The sequence below is a fragment of the Scatophagus argus genome, chromosome 21, assembly GCF_020382885.2.
Source record: "Scatophagus argus isolate fScaArg1 chromosome 21, fScaArg1.pri, whole genome shotgun sequence".
Lineage (NCBI taxonomy): Eukaryota > Metazoa > Chordata > Actinopteri > Scatophagidae > Scatophagus > Scatophagus argus.
The window spans coordinates 18,465,116-18,481,052 of NC_058513.1; the positions used below are offsets into that span (position 1 = coordinate 18,465,116).

The following is a 15,937-nucleotide window of genomic DNA, read 5'->3' on the forward strand; positions in this document are numbered from 1 at the left end:
CAGCTACACCACATACTGTGGTTGAACATGTGATCATAAACTTGTTTTTCTTTTTGTCTCCACAGCGATCGGAGCCCCATCAGACCTCCACCTGCTGCTCCCATGTTCACCTTTCACATCTATGCTGTGTTGGACAGAAAGTTCAGATTCAACGAAGTGCATGACACACTTGTGTTGTTCTGTGGAAATCAGTGTTTTCCCCTGAAAGTGACGTATTTTGTGTGAGTATAAATGTTTATAAGCTTTCATATACGGTACATTTCGCTGCAGTGACTCTGCACTTTGTCCTGAATCTGTACAAGAAAGGACTACAATCCCTTCAATGTGCTGAAGTACACATGTGAAACTATAAAAGTCATACCACTTTCCTCATATTTTCAGAGTTCAGTTATATTTTCAGCTTCAGTGAAAGTATCATCATCACAAACAACCATATTTTATGTTTAGTGGTCAAAAACAAGGTGGATATCTGGTAGAAGCCAACCTTCCCATTGCAGAAAGCCATCTGGAGGGAGGCGTCTTGTTGTTTTATCAGTACGGTGTAAAGCAACGACAGAAGCAGATCATAGAAGTTGCCAGAAGGTGTGTCCGAATTCCCCTGGACTCAAACATTAAAGGTGAGGCAAGCAAACCATTCAGGTTCAGCATGTCAGCGTGGTGCTGTGGGTTTGTGCCTCTGACAGACTGATTATGTGTGTTTCTTCTAGAGCTGCACCTTTACGAAGGCTTCATCGCTCGTCAGGAGAGTCAGGGCTTTTTCCAAAGTGGCCTTCACTTGATTGGCTGGAGCAGATCAAAAGGTGTAGAGCTATCAGAAGCCTGGCAGGCCTCAGCGAGACTGCTGCTGAGCAGAATCTTCCAGAAATGGTCGCCATCAGACAAACAGAGCACGCAGAGCTTGCGTGACAACTTGAAGCATTTCGTGACGAGTGTCGGCCCAGCACATGCAAGGGTGATATTCCCAGACGACTCAAGACCTCCCGTGGTCACGGTTGGTGCAACAAAAAGAGCAGAATTCAGAGCATTCGCGATGTGTCACATTATTCTGACAGTAACAACATGTGCTTTTTATCTGCAGACATCAGAGCTCATTTCAGAGAATTTAGTTTGCATCTTAAAAGGAGAGCCAAAGGAGAAATTCCCCGGCAGTTTGAGGAGCACCAGTCCTCTTCTTCTGGGCCTGTCTGTTTTCGTGGTGACCAGATGGTATAACATCAACCTCGGAGTGAAAAGCTGGGCTGAGCTGTGTCTCCTGGTGTCCTCAGAGACTGCAATGGACAAGAAGAACCTGGACGGGTTGCACAGTGTTTTCGAGCATTCGCAGCAGTGAGTTCAGCGAAAACCTCAAGGTTCTCTTTGTGGGTTTTCCAAAAGCTTTCAACTGCATTTCATGGTCTTCCTCAGGGATCACATGACCTACGTAGAGAGCCATCAGATGTGTTAGCCTGTACAGTCCCTCATAGTGGTGATAGTTGGGTGTAGTTAGCTGCTGATGTGCTACATTTTAGTTAATAACACAACACAGCACACTGAAAGTTGCTGAGTAGTAGAAGTTTTTATAGCCGAGACAGGAGTATTCGTCTGAGGTACTGATGTATGTGTGTTTCCTCCTGCCAGTGTCGTGCTGGCTCTGATAAACCTCTGTGTGCGGCAGAAGGTGTCGGAGCTCGTCCTGCTCCTTCCTCTTCTCTTCAGACTCAGACAACCAGGAGCTCACGCCACCAAAGTGGGTCCAGCTGTGGAGGAGGAGAACTGGTCCGGACTTGAAAATGTCCATTTCTGCAGCTTCAGGGAGAATATTCAGCACCACCCTGACAAAAGGAAGTGAGTTTGTCTCAAAGCAACCTTGTTCTCCTCACACGGTGACCAAATTTAACATTTTCCTTCTTCACAGGATAATGTTGACTTTGATCGAGAGTCGCTTGTCCATGGCTGAAGAGAAGCCACTGCTCTTGATGAGCTGGTTGTCTCTGGTTGCATTTGAGGATCTTCCTGAATTTTCAGGCCTGACAGGAATACCTGCAGAACACCTGATCCAGAGTCTGTTATACAGACTGCAAAGATGTGGAGAGGAACGGGACAACAACAGAGCACAGGAGAACGTGAAGGTGGAAAAAATCTACTAATGGCAATATTTAACATTTGAAATTACCCTTTGTGATCATCTTTATCTTTCTGCATGCAGCATACCCAGAAAACCTTGACCCATATACTGCTGAAGGTCGCCAAAGACAGGGACAGGTGAGGACATCTGAAATAAGATCCACTGATGAGCTGTGGTGTTCTGCTTCCTGTAACTTTTGCTTTGCATCTGTAGAATGATTGGATCTGGAAACACCAAGTCAGCCCTCATGAGCAGCATCAGTGTGGCGAGGAAGACGTGTGCGATTGTGCGACTCGTCCCAGACTACCAGGCCGCAGTCCTGTCCTACCAGCTGGTGGTGACCATGACAGAGATTTTGCTTGCTAAACTGAAGGAAGAGGTAATGATTTGCTGATTATGTGCTCTGACTGCCTCGTTACGGAACAGTAACTTTAATTCACTGTATTCCTTTTTCTGGTTTTCAGTCTTCAGGAGACGAGTATGAGACCTTGAAGAAAAACGTCTTGGATGAGTTTCAGGACGTGCAGCAGCGAATCAGTGAGTGGAGAGATAAACTGCTGCACAAACCCATTGTGACAGCATCAAAATCACTCACCTACCCAAAGGAAATTGAGGTACACACTTCAGCAGAATATTTACCACAAGCTTATGTCAGCTTATTATTCAGTTCCCTCTCTTGTGTTGTTCAGCTCGAGCAATGAAAGACGAAGGTAAACAAGGTGTTACATGTTATAATGCCTCGTAAACTGATATCTGATGTGAATTCCCAGCTGTGGGATGCCCTGCTGAAGGTGGAGTGCTCGCTTGAAGAAGTTTCATCCTGCTGGAGGATGAGCCTGAGAAAAGACCTGATGAAGAGGATTTCCCAGGTTAGTGGATTCTTATTGGTCAGTGTAAAACGGACGTGATTCGTCTAGTGTTAGAGACAGCAGATACATGCTTTTCACCTGGTTTCTTTGCAGGCAAGTGAGGAGGACAGAATTGCGGTCTGCTGCCTTGAGACATCATTGGCAGCTATAAGGAGGAGCCATGATGTGGTGCAGACCTGTTTTGATGAGCTGTGTCAGGCTGCTGTCAAGACAATCTGCCAGGTGTGTTCTGTGACCAGAGGAACTTCTGTCTTCATTCTCTACAGCTGCTGCCAGGATGGGAATCTACTTTGGTTTACATTTTTGTATCACACCTTGACTGATGAACTTCTTTTGTGATACTGTGTTGATTCTCCAAAAATATGGTGACTGATGATGTGTTCATGTTTTCAGAGAGGGCTGGAGGGAGACCTGATGCGGAGTCTCAGCTCGAGGGTGAAGGACCTCCCTGATGTTGTCACGTCTGCTGTTGTGGTCGCGTCAGCTGCGCGATTCAGAGACGACCCTGTAGCCCAGCTGCTCGACCCACAGTCTGCCATGAACCACCTCCTGTCTCAAGGTACTTTGTTTCATTCATTCATTCATTCCATTCATTTTTATTTGCAAATATTTTTTCTTAAAGCTGAAGGTTATTTAGTCAGTGCTGTACAAACGGTCGTTGTTTTGTCTCAGGTGACTGGAAGTCGATCCATGTGGACGACACAGCAGGACACATTGTCCACAGCTCTCTGACTGCGCTGCACTCGCTGGTGGAGTCTCTGCTTCTGGGACACATCCCCCTGGGACACCTACAGACCTGCATGAAACATAAAGAACAGTTTAAGAGACTTTACCAGCAGTGTACGAACCTTTACACGATAAAAATCTCCCATGGTTACAGCGTTAAATTTCACCTGATTGGACCGTGTTCATTGGTTATAACTGCATTATGTTTTCAACAGACAAGAAAAACACCAAATCTGAGGTAGTTTCTGTTGATGCAGAGGTTGTTTTGGCCCAGAGAGAGAAGGATTTGAACTCTTTCATACTGCGGAAACAGCACATGGACACACTGATAAAGATGATAGCAAAGGTTACAGAAAGCATCACGGGTAAGTTTAACTAGAAAATAACTGCATACCCCACAACTTGTTTAAATATGTAATTTTCTTTAGTAACCTGGTCTTATTTAAACAGTTCCTGAGATGGCGACTCTCGAGGTGCAACACAGTGCAGACCTGACAAATGTGAACCTCAACAAACTGGTCCTGATCCAGTCCTTTGATTCTGAGGGGAATCTGGGGAAAAGGGGCCCTCCCCAGATCTTCTGGTGTAACACCAGTGTGAACGTCTTGAAAATGGCCAGTGAGATGCACCACCTGCATCACAGTAACCTGGTTCTGTCCTTCTGGGTGAAGGGAGCTGCATCTTTGGCATCAACAAGGCAAACCTGCTCAGCTCCTGTTTCAGTCACTCTAACACAGGTCTGCGAAAACATCTGGGAGCCACTGCTGGCTGAGTTCCTCCAGCTCGGTGTTGGCATCGCAAAAGCAGACATCACTTTTGAGCAGCTCGATCAGGTGTTGATGACATCTGGCGACCAGGGAGATGGCAAAGTGATGCAGAAGGAGCTGACTCTGATGTCAGAGGCTCTTGCTAAGTTAGGAGGGTCCAAACATGGGGAGACCTGGGTGGACCTGAGACTTGAACAAGTCCAGGAGTACAGACAGCTCCATGAGGCAGCGGCTGCAGCCAGTGCCATGCTGAGGATCTCTGAAAAACTGAAGCTTTCTGGGAAATTCACAGAAATCGAAACTCTCAGCCAGCTGGTAACAGTCTTTTGATGTGATGTTGCATTTTACTTATAGTTTTTACAAAACACATTAGGCTCACCGAAAGAAAACATACTCTTGTTAGTCCTGTTTTGTTTACAATTCTTATTCAGGATAAGAGATAAAGAGGTAAAAGACACTTCAGATTATACACAGCGGTGTAACTATTGACTGTTTAAATCAGTTTAGCAGACACAGTCACACTATCTTCTGTTAAATGTATTCTTCCTTTTAAGAAAATGAACAATTTTTGAATTCTGTGTGGCTCTTTAACAGGATGAAGACGCCTTTAAGAAGAGGGCCTTGGGGTCCCTCAGTAATGAGCTTTTACATGCCAAACAGCAGCTCGCCACAGTCACCAAGCAGCACACTGCCTGTCTGGAAGACTTTCTAGAAAGCCAAACTCTGGTCTCCTGGGTCAAAGAGAACCTTAAAAGTAAAGGGTCTTCCACAGCTTCATGAAAAAACAGATTGTCTTTAGTTTTGCAGACAACTCACCTGCTCACTTTTGTGTCCCCTCAACAGACATGAGCGATGTGAAGGTCTATGTTGAACTGGCTTCCATATCAGCTGGAGAGAATGACACAGAGATCGACCAGGTGGCCTGTTTCCATGATGCAGTGATGGGCTACGCCCCTCTGCTCTACTCCCTGTCCCCTCAAGCTGGTTTTAAGGAGTTCATGAAATGTGCCCAGCAGGTGTGGGACACCCAAGACAGAGACAAGAAGCTGCCAGCTAAACTGGTATTACTTCTCCCTTGTTCGTAGGCAAAACATAAAACCCTTTTAGTGCTGAAAAGTGACAGTGACGCCACTGGGTTTGTTTTCCAGAGAGAGTCGACTCGATTGCTGAGCTGGCTGAAAGCACTGAAGGAGACTCATGGCTCTGTGGAGCAATCCTCTCTCTCCCTGGCTTCTTCTATTAATGCTCACGGAGTTTATCACATAGGATGGTCTGATGACAAGACAGACAAGGTAAGTGGACTGTCATCCATTAAAAGATATGTCAAAGATAAGTCAGAGATATTAAGATGTAGGATATGTATGATTTTCATTTGTTTGCAGAGATGTCTACAGAACATGGTACATGTCACGGTGAAAAGGAGCAGAGAGGAGAAGAGCTACAAGCTTGAAGACCTTCTGGAGCTACAGAACAAACTCATGCTCATGTCCTCCAAAGGGGAGCATGGCAGAGAGCAAGTCAACAGGTTCACAGAGGTCAGGGCGTTTGTAAAAGACAGTTTTAAATCTGAATGTGTACAATGCACAGAGTGAAGAGGCAATTTAGGTGATGTTTGTGCTACTGCAAAAAGGACAGAGCATGTAGAGTGTTCTTATGCTGTTCTATGCAGAAAGCTTTCAAGCCAGCTTGATAGAACTGTTGTTATGTGTCAGATGATTTTAAACTTCTACATGTAATCACTTGATCCATTATTATTATAGTACATTTGTTCAGCTTCAACCCAGGAAGGTAAGGATTTCAGCATTAAGTTGTATGTGGGTCTAATCAGTCTGTTGAGATTAACTCTATAAATCCCGATGTTCCTGTCCACATGTACTGTAGGTGTTCGAAGGAGTTCAGAGACTTGCCACTATCCTTCTTCAGATGGTAACCTCTGGCAACATGCTCTTCAGGGAATGGCATGCTGAGATCCAATGCTGCCCACAACAGCAACCGTGCATCAAAGTTACCTTCTTATCCCTGATGAACAAAGAGATGGTGTACCATGGTGAGGTGATTAAACTGCTGCAAAAGCTGGCTCAGTCTATGGATACCTGCAAAAATGAATGGTATTCCCTCATCAGTGGGATGCGCGCTAACTTCAGCCTGCTGAACCACTACACCTCAGAGCAGATGGTATACCTGTGTCACTGGATTCACAAAGTGTGTCAGCGACAGGCATCAGTTCCTCCACAGATGTGGCATTTACTTTTTCCCATAAAGCCTCAGTGCACTCTAACTGATGTCAGAGATGCTTACGCTAAGGCAGCAAGAATGACCTCAATGCACGACTTGGACGATGCTGAGTCTGGCAATGAAGATTGTGAATCACCAGATTCATCAGGACACACTGAGGTGGACATGGAAGAAGTTCATGATTTGATGCAGTTTTCTTCAGAGGATGAAGATGATGAGGTCATGAAATGTGATTTTGTGGGCATCAGGAAGCACGATGAGGACAATCTTGAAAACCTCTGGCGTAAATTCAAGGAGGACATGCCCCAGTACCTCAGTGAGTCCTTGGACATTTCGTCTTTGGCACACTTCCTTTCATGTCTCTCTGAAATGAACCAGCAACACGTAATAAGGAACCTTCCACCGCTTTTCCAGGAGGGAAAGCCCAATCTTGTTCTTTGTCACAATGAAGAAGTTTTTACCACCATCCTGTCACTTTACATGCAGAGTCCAGAGCAGCCTCTGCCATCTACTGATGAGGTTCTAGTCTGCAGAGAGGAAACCACAGAAGAGGAGGTGGAGATCTTTCTCCGCCGAGCTCTTGGCCAAGGCTCTGGAAGAAACTGGCAGAAGATTTACTCTCTTGTCAATCCAGGACTGCTGGGGTATGATGTTAGTGTGGCCTTGGAGGAGCTCTTTAAAGATCTTGAGAGAAGTGCTAACCCGCATTATCGTTTCATAATAGTCAGTCCAGTTGTGCATCAGCACAGATATGTGCCGTCTTTCTTCAGCAACAACAAAGTACAGGCTGGCGTTAGGCTAACAGAAAAGACTGCCAAGAAATATCTACATCACCACTTCACACAGAACATGCTGTCACAAAACCCTGCCACACTGGTTTCTCCAGATCGCCTCTCAGTCTGGATGGTGTCATCTGTACGCCCTGCAGTTGGTAAGTCCTGTGGCAAGAAGAGGGTTTCTTTGTTATGTGAAAACTGTGTTGTGTTTTGTGTGTATGCAATTATAGAAAATCACATCAGCATTTTACACACAGAGGCTTCCAGTTACAATATTTAAATTAATTGATACAATATTTTTCTTTACATACATCTCTTTTTGACAATAGGAAAATCCCTTTATGTGGATCGATTGTTCGAGAAGTTCCAGCAGAAATCTCCCAGAGCAGAACACATTAGGATCAGACTGATTGAGCCATGTACTGATATAGACTCTTTGATAAAGGGTTTGTCAGAGAAACTGGCTCCCTTGCGAGAGCAGGACCCTGTTCTTCTACACATTGACACTGCTGGAGTAAGTATGCAAGCGTTTATCTGTGCAAACAACTTGTTTTGTTGTTCAATGTACTTAAGAGTCTGTCTTCTTTTTCACTTTTATCACATGCCAGGTTCGTTCAGGTCTGGAGGAGCTCCTGTTCCATCTGTTAATCCTGGGCTGTCTGAGTGACAGTCATGGCATGCTGTGGAGAAGGAATGTAGCTCAACTGATCACTGTTGAGGTCCTAAGAACATACACATCTCCTCAAAACCAGCCAAAGCAGGTAGCAATGTGTTTTCTACATTCTGACTTATTTTTGAATGTGCATGTTGACTGTCAGAAAATGACATATTGCTAGATGTATTTTCACTTATTAAACAGACTCACAACTTATAACTTTTTACCTCAGTGAAGTCACAGATTTGGATAACAGCATATTCTCATCTTTTCTGTATCTTACCTGTCAGCCCTTTAAGTGGAAGAAGTCTGCCAGAAGTGCAGTGTACGTTAGTGAGCATGCATTTGTAATAAAAACTGTTGACAAATGACAAATCAAACACAAACAGAAGGACAGTCATTGAAAACCATAAAAAGCCTCTATTTTCCATAGTCTGTACTCACCAGGTTGTATAAACTTGGGATTGCATTGGTTGACTCAATTAAATTCTTTAACTTTTCCTGAATTTTCAAGCACTGCTTAAATCATTAAAACAGTTTATGCATTTGGTCTATAATCTTGACGAGCTTTAAAAGCTTTGCATTAAGTGATTGTACACCTTTTTGAATGTTAAGAGAACTTACAAAAATGACATCAGGCTGCAGCTGAATTAATTACTTTAATTTGCTCATACAGGTGAGACTTGGTCTTCTTGATATCCTACCTACCATCCATTGCAGACCTCCAAAAGACGTGAAGCAGATGTTGGCCGGGAGAGGGGTGTTGACAAAATTTGATCCTCTCATGGACGAACAGGAGTTTTGCAGTGAGGGGATTCAAAGGCCATATCAGTACTTGAAGCTCTACAGCATGAATCAGAATTTGGATCATTTTAAGTACCAGGAAGGATCCAGAATGGGGGATCCCAGTGATTGTATCTATCACTTTCTGTCATACTGTGGAATGCAAGATCCATCTTGGGCAGAGTTGAAGAATTTCTCCTGGTTCCTTAATGTGCAGCTGAGAGACTGTGAGAACTCAATTTTCTGTGATCCAGATTTCCTGGCTGACCACCTGCCTGGTTTCAAGGGTTTCATTGTGAAGTTCATGATTCTAATGGCAAGAGATTTTGCCTCACCATCTCTGAACACATCTGATGAAAGTCCCATGCGACACACTGACAGCAGTCAAGAGGATGATCTTCTAGCCCGTCTAACTATTCGGAAGCATTGGGAAAATGAGTCCCATCCATACATTTTCTTTAATGCAGACCGATCCTCGATGTCTTTCCTTGGCTTCAATGTGAAGATGTGTAAGAGGCAAAACACGCTCAATGCAGTTGATCCTCAGAGCCTCAAGGTCCTGATAGAAGATGTGATGTCAGAAAAACTTTTTCAAGGTCTGGAACGGCAACAGATCTCACTCACTGAAGACTTTGACATGTTGCCCCGGCCAGACAAAATCAAAAGGATTTCATGCATTGTTGGTGCAAAGAAAGGAATGAGGGACAGAGAATTTGATCCAGACCCGACATATGAGCTCACTGCTGACAATGTGACGAAGATGTTGGCCATACACATGAGATTCCGGTGTGGAATTCCAGTTGTCATCATGGGAGAGACTGGCTGTGGAAAAACCAGACTGGTCCGTTTCCTTTGTACTCTGCAGAGGGAGGAAAATCCAGCAGAGAACATGGTACTTGTCAAGGTACATGGTGGAACTACAGCAGAGATGATCTACAGAAAGGTGAGGGAGGCAGAGATACTTGCTGAGAAGAACCAAAGGATGCACAAACTGGACACTATTTTGTTCTTTGATGAAGCCAACACCACAGAGGCCATTTTTGCCATCAAGGAAATCCTGTGTGACCAGTCAGTGAAAGGTAAACCTCTGAAGGCAGGCAGTGGCTTGAAAATAATAGCTGCTTGCAATCCTTACAGGAAGCACTCACCTGAAATGGTGGAGCGTTTGGAACGTGCGGGTTTAGGATACAGGGTGAAGGCAGATCAAACACAAGACCGCCTTGGCAAAGTCCCTCTGAGGCAGCTGGTGTACAGAGTCCATCCTCTACCTCCAAGCATGGCTTCTTTGGTGTGGGATTTTGGTCAATTGAGTGATTCAACTGAGCTTTCTTACATCAAACAAATTGTCCAGAAGAAAGTTCAGGACCATCATTTGCCAGTGGACTGCAAGAGCATAATTTCACAGGTGTTGGGAGCCTCCCAAAAATACATGCGCAGTCGGAAAAATGAGTGCAGTTTTGTGAGTCTCAGAGATGTGGAGAGGTCTATGAAAGTGCTAGTTTGGTTTTACCAGCATAGCGAGGTTCTTTTCAACAACTGCTCTCAGCTCACCGATGTTCATAAAACACTGAAGTGTCTGATTCTTTCTGTTGGAGTCTGCTACTCTGCATCTCTGGTGGACAAAGAAGAGTACCTCACTGTGATTTGTAGGTACTTTCCAGGCTATCTCAGCTCTTCAGCAGCATTGCAAGAAGAGATTTCATCCTGTCAAGACTTCTTCCTTCAGAATATACACACAAGGGAGACAATTGCCAAAAATATTGCGCTCAAAGAGAACGTGTTTCTCATGGTGGTTTGCATTGAGCTCAGGATCCCACTCTTTCTGGTTGGCAAGCCAGGCAGCTCCAAGTCTCTTGCTAAAACAGTGGTTGCTGATGCCATGCAGGGCCAGAACTCCCACTGTGGACTATTCAAGAGACTCAAGCAAGTTCATATGGTGTCCTTCCAGTGCAGTCCTCATTCAAGTCCTGAAGGCATTATAGGGACATTCAGGAACTGTGCCCGCTTCCAGAAGGATAAAAACATGGATGAGTATGTATCAGTGGTGGTCCTTGATGAAATAGGTCTAGCAGAAGATTCTCCTCAGATGCCCCTGAAAACCCTACATCCTCTCTTGGAGGATGGTTGTATTGACAATGATAAGCCAGATCCACACATGAAGGTTGGCTTTGTGGGCATTTCCAACTGGGCTCTTGATCCGGCAAAAATGAACAGAGGAATATTTGTCTCAAGATGGGATCCAAGTGAAGATGAACTTGTGGAAACTGCCAAGGGAATTTGTTCATCGTCCAACCAAATTCTTCTGAAAATCAAACACCTCTTCCCATCTTTGGCAAAGGCCTTCTTGAGCATCTGTAAAGAGACCTCAAAAAATCAGTTCTTTGGTCTAAGGGATTATTATAGCCTGGTCAAAATGCTCTTTGCCACTGTCAAATCCACACAACAAGAACCCAGTGGCAGACAGTTGGTAGAGGCTATCTTGCGTAACTTCAGTGGACAGCCGGAGGGTTTTGACCCTGTCCTATTTTTCCAAGAGGTTCTCCAAAACATCATGGAAATTCCCAGACCAAGCACCTTGCAAATGGTGAAAAAGAATCTTGATCATGACAGCAGCCAGGAGAGTCGCTACCTCCTTTTGCTCACCACCAATAATGCAGCTCTCCATATTCTTCAGCAACAGATTTTTGCCAAAGGAGACTCTCGACCACCTGAAATCGTCTTTGGCTCTGGATTCCCAAAAGACCAGGAATATGCCCAAATCTGCCGTAATGTTAACCGGGTAAAAACTTGCATGGAAACCGGACGTACTGTCATCCTCCTCAACATGCAAAATCTTTATGAAAGCCTGTACGATGCTTTGAACCAGTACTATGTGTACCTCAGTATGCAGCAGTATGTCGATCTTGGTCTCGGCTCCCACAGAGTCAAATGTCGTGTCCATACAAACTTCAGGCTGGTGGTAGTGGAAGACCAGAAGAAGGTCTATGAGCACTTTCCTGTGCCACTCATCAACAGACTTGAAAAACACAGAGTGGATAGGGGTACTGATCTGAAACCATGGCAGCACAGGGTTCTTGACCAGCTGAAAGAGTGGATCAAAGAATTCTCAGGTGAGGCCTCAGAGGATTTCAAGCTGTCGGATGTTTTTATTGGCTACCACGGTGATGCCTGTGCCAGTGCTCTTTTGCAAGCACTAGAAAGGAGAGCACGAAAGGCTGGAGACAGTGCAGAAGAACAGAATCAACAGACTGAAAGAAATGACTCACTGGAAGAAGATGAACCAAATGAAACACAACAGAAAAAGATAACTGATAGAGAGTATGATCAGTTGGGTGACGCAGTGGACATTGAGACTGCTGGAGAAGAGCAAGAAATTCTGTCAGTCGAAAAGAGTGATAATGAGTCGACTGAGATGTGTAATGATGAGAAGAAAATAGTGTTGGAAAGGGTAGACATGATGGAGACAGAAAACCACGTTGAGTCTGCTGGAGAAAACGAGGAAGAAGAAGTCTTCAATTTAGCTAAAGGTCTCTTGCTGAATTGTGCCACCCCTGATGCCGTGCTCAGGCTCAAGTATTCACATTTAGCAAACCAGGAAAAGGAGAAGCTCCAAAGAATGTACTTCCAGCAACAGCATCACCATTCCCTACGAGATTTCCTGGAAGATTGCCTGAACAAACATCACGGTTCCAGCACGTTTCTAGAAGTAAGCCATAAGCCTTTGCTCTGACTTTGTTTTAATCATTTCTTTGCAATCTTTACAAATTGTTGTCATCCCCAATCCCTTTTGTGGTTTTGCACAGATAACTACATTCTCCAGCTTGTTAACCAGATCAGATGTCAGAGTTGTAGCCCATGCCCTTGGACTCCATATGGACAGGATCCTCCTGCTCTCGCTCCACCAGTTTGACACTGAAGTCTCCTTCTGCAACAAAATACGGTACTAACTGTTCCGATAACAGCAGCGTGGTTTGTTTGTTATATTTTGTCTTTTAATCTTTCACTTACTTGCCTCTCTGTGTCAGGGGCTTCCTTCAAGATGCTGGCCACTCTCTTCACATCCTGTTAATCCAGATGGACCTTGAGGAATCCCACTGCAGTGATGAGCTTATAGCATCAGCAAAGTAAGGTTCAATGTAAAGATCCTGAAGAGACTGTAATGTGATTTTAAGCGTGCTCAGTGGAAAAAGGGACATTGCAATTCAGATGTCTTTGTGCTCCTGTCTGTTTCCAGATATTGCACAATGAATTACTTGATGTCACTGGAGGATCCGAACTGTTGTGTAATATTCATTGTGAAGGTTTCTAGGATCCCAAGTCAATCTCAGTACATCGGTTTCCAAGGAGGTGAGTAGTGATATCAATTTTTGAAATCCAGTTATTTGCTGACTGAATTGCATGTGATGTATTGCAATATTAAAGCCATGTTTTGTTTTTTTGCATCCAAGGAGTCTGGCACTCAGTGCATATTGATGACCTGAGGGATTCAGAGGACATGAGTCTGAACCTGTTGGGTTTCTGTGGAACCCTCATTAGCAGCCTTCTCAACCCTGCACTGTCAGGTAGAAAAGCCCAGAATCTTCTGGGCTTTAAAAAGTGTGTTGTGTTACAAATTAGAAAGTGGTTTCATTGTTCTCTTGGGTAATTTTTACATGTAAAATAAGCAAAATTATTGATCTTTAATAGAACACAATGAAGAAGGCGAAACAGTGAGGGAGAGAAAAGACTTCCAGGTAGATGCAAATGTGAATTTACAAGTAAAGAAACCATTGTACCTTTGTATGTGTTATTTCCTAGTTTTTAATGTTAATTATATTTAGCATACTTGTGTACATACAGGCAGACAGAGCCCAGCTCCACACCCTGTCCTTAGTGAGATCATGCATCCAAAAAGCTGTGGGTTTGCTCAGGGACACCAACGGCGTGATGTCACGAAGCATGCAGCGTATACACATCCTTCTGAGTCTTCTCCAAACTGGTCAAGGGCATATAGGAGGTAAAATTTTACATTTATTCACATTGAGGAGAATGTATTTGTTGGGGTGCCACAGGGTTTGCCGATCAATATCAATCACCTTCTTTATTAAGTATGATGTTATTCTTTTTGTCTGTATGAAGCCAACATCAGATTCTGATGCAGGAAATAAAATGAAATGCAGTACATTTTTCAGTGAAATACATTTTCAGTCTTGTTACATGTCTGACTGGTTTCTGATAAATGTGAATTAAATTCTTTATTCAAGCTCGCTTTCAAGAGGTGTTGTTAAGCAGACTGGCAGAGGCTTTGGCGCTGAAAGAAGAAATGATGGGCTCTCCTAAGGAGTGGGTGAGCAGAGAAGCCAAGAAACGCCAGGCTCTGCAGGAGGGGGGCACTCTGAGGTAAAGTTACTAAGCAGAAAAAGTTGAAACTGTTCAAATAAATTCTTTGAAACATTAGGAAATTGGACAAGGAACAAGTTTGAATTTGCCTCTAGTTTTAGATTTTAAAATTTTACAGAATAGATTTTCGTTCAGAACCAGATCCAGATCCTCTTTAAACTGTTTTAAAATATTTGTCACAGTTTAAGTGTGGCTTTCTTTTGTGTCTTTAATGGACAGACGCACCCTATGGCGCTGTCTTCAGTCCACTGTGACTCCAACCTTGGCCAACATGTTGGAAGTTATGGACAGGTATGCAAATCTGGACCTGCTGTCTGATGGCAGGCTCAGCCAGGGTCTGGGAAAGCTGTGGTTGGACATCCTGGAAGATTCACAGATTTTAAACCTAACACCTCTCCAAAGGCCAAGGTATTGTGGACTGTTTCTTCTGTATGATACCCACAGTCAGTTCAGTCAACAAAGGGCATCATCTTTCTTTATTATAATTTCTAGTGAGTCAGACCAGGAGGTGCTTGTGCAGCACTACTTCATGTTGGATGGTGAAGAGCAACCGTGTGTTGCTGCGTTCAGCTGGCTCATCAGGATGCACCTTGAAAGCCTATGGGAAGAATCAGAATTTATACCAGGTTTGTTCTTAATTAGTTTTTTTTTAATGACTCCATATATGAACACGTGGAGGGATCATTAAGTGTGTATCTTACAATATAGTATATAGTTTCAGATAGTTTATAGTTTTTTTATTGTTATTATTCTAACTGATCCTCAGTAACAAGAGCAGATGGCACAGAGAGGATTCTCCAGTTTGTGAGCACTTTCAACAACAGCAGACTGGGAAGTCACTTGCAGACGCTTTCAGCCGAGGACAGGCTGGAGTATGGCCACCACTTCCTACAAGACTTTCTGCTGCTTTCTTTGAAGATCAAGTCAAAGGACGAGCTTAGGGTACAGACGCTACAATACCACACGTTTTAAACATATTTTGGGAAAAACCAGTAAGTCTCAGCTTTTAACACGTGTCATATGCAGGTGTTTACCCGGGCCATGCTGGGCTGTGTGTCTGAGCTCCAGACGTTAATGGGTGCTGTCGCTGAGCTCTCTCCTGCTTGGGTCATGGCTGCTGCAAAACATTTTGCCCCCAGACTGGACACTCTGTGTCACATATTCCTGCTGCAGCCCCAGCTAGCCACTGATGTCCTTCAGCAGGGGTCAAAGAGGGAGCACCAAGAAATGGTGAGGACAGCATTTTGGTTCCATTTAAAACTTTATTTTCATTACCTTTCTGTCAGAAAGGCTTTCCTAGAACTTTTGCTTTTAGTTTCTCACTTGATTTACACTGTTCTTTATTTGTGACACTGTTTTTGCACTGCTTTATTTTAATTCTTCCATTGATTTTACATTTTATGTTTTTTTTTTAACAGTTTTAATCATCCATTGTTTTAGGGTTTATTCCTTTTTTACTCCTTATGCCAGGCTGTTCTATTCAAACATTGGCATGGTTTTTATTTGTGTTTGTCGTAAGCCTGGTTTTGGTAAGTGCAAGGTTTATTATAATTATGTCACTCTTTGCTGTATTGGTGATAGTGACACTAGAGATAATGTAGAATGCTAACATGCTAAACTTTACATGCCATGCAACATGCTAT

At 43.8% G+C, this 15,937-nt stretch overlaps 1 protein-coding gene across 2 annotated transcripts in view; it reads left to right on the forward strand.

Annotated features, from left to right (window-relative positions):
* rnf213b (ring finger protein 213b) overlaps positions 1-15,937 on the forward strand; it is a 29,501-nt gene that overhangs the window by 1,434 nt on the left and 12,130 nt on the right. For both annotated transcript variants that reach the window (XM_046376968.1, XM_046376967.1), the window contains exons 4-37: positions 66-221; positions 448-617; positions 708-991; positions 1,079-1,326; positions 1,618-1,824; positions 1,895-2,108; positions 2,186-2,241; positions 2,318-2,483; positions 2,569-2,718; positions 2,875-2,973; positions 3,067-3,195; positions 3,367-3,532; positions 3,646-3,813; positions 3,915-4,064; positions 4,150-4,781; positions 5,061-5,220; positions 5,310-5,527; positions 5,615-5,758; positions 5,849-6,001; positions 6,348-7,632; positions 7,807-7,991; positions 8,086-8,238; positions 8,809-12,621; positions 12,719-12,855; positions 12,941-13,039; positions 13,150-13,262; positions 13,364-13,477; positions 13,602-13,648; positions 13,755-13,911; positions 14,159-14,294; positions 14,514-14,702; positions 14,787-14,920; positions 15,061-15,236; positions 15,321-15,524. In XM_046376968.1, coding sequence (XP_046232924.1) covers positions 66-221; positions 448-617; positions 708-991; positions 1,079-1,326; positions 1,618-1,824; positions 1,895-2,108; positions 2,186-2,241; positions 2,318-2,483; positions 2,569-2,718; positions 2,875-2,973; positions 3,067-3,195; positions 3,367-3,532; positions 3,646-3,813; positions 3,915-4,064; positions 4,150-4,781; positions 5,061-5,220; positions 5,310-5,527; positions 5,615-5,758; positions 5,849-6,001; positions 6,348-7,632; positions 7,807-7,991; positions 8,086-8,238; positions 8,809-12,621; positions 12,719-12,855; positions 12,941-13,039; positions 13,150-13,262; positions 13,364-13,477; positions 13,602-13,648; positions 13,755-13,911; positions 14,159-14,294; positions 14,514-14,702; positions 14,787-14,920; positions 15,061-15,236; positions 15,321-15,524 — 10,612 coding nt within the window. The remainder of the gene's footprint in view (positions 1-65; positions 222-447; positions 618-707; positions 992-1,078; positions 1,327-1,617; positions 1,825-1,894; positions 2,109-2,185; positions 2,242-2,317; positions 2,484-2,568; positions 2,719-2,874; positions 2,974-3,066; positions 3,196-3,366; positions 3,533-3,645; positions 3,814-3,914; positions 4,065-4,149; positions 4,782-5,060; positions 5,221-5,309; positions 5,528-5,614; positions 5,759-5,848; positions 6,002-6,347; positions 7,633-7,806; positions 7,992-8,085; positions 8,239-8,808; positions 12,622-12,718; positions 12,856-12,940; positions 13,040-13,149; positions 13,263-13,363; positions 13,478-13,601; positions 13,649-13,754; positions 13,912-14,158; positions 14,295-14,513; positions 14,703-14,786; positions 14,921-15,060; positions 15,237-15,320; positions 15,525-15,937) is intronic.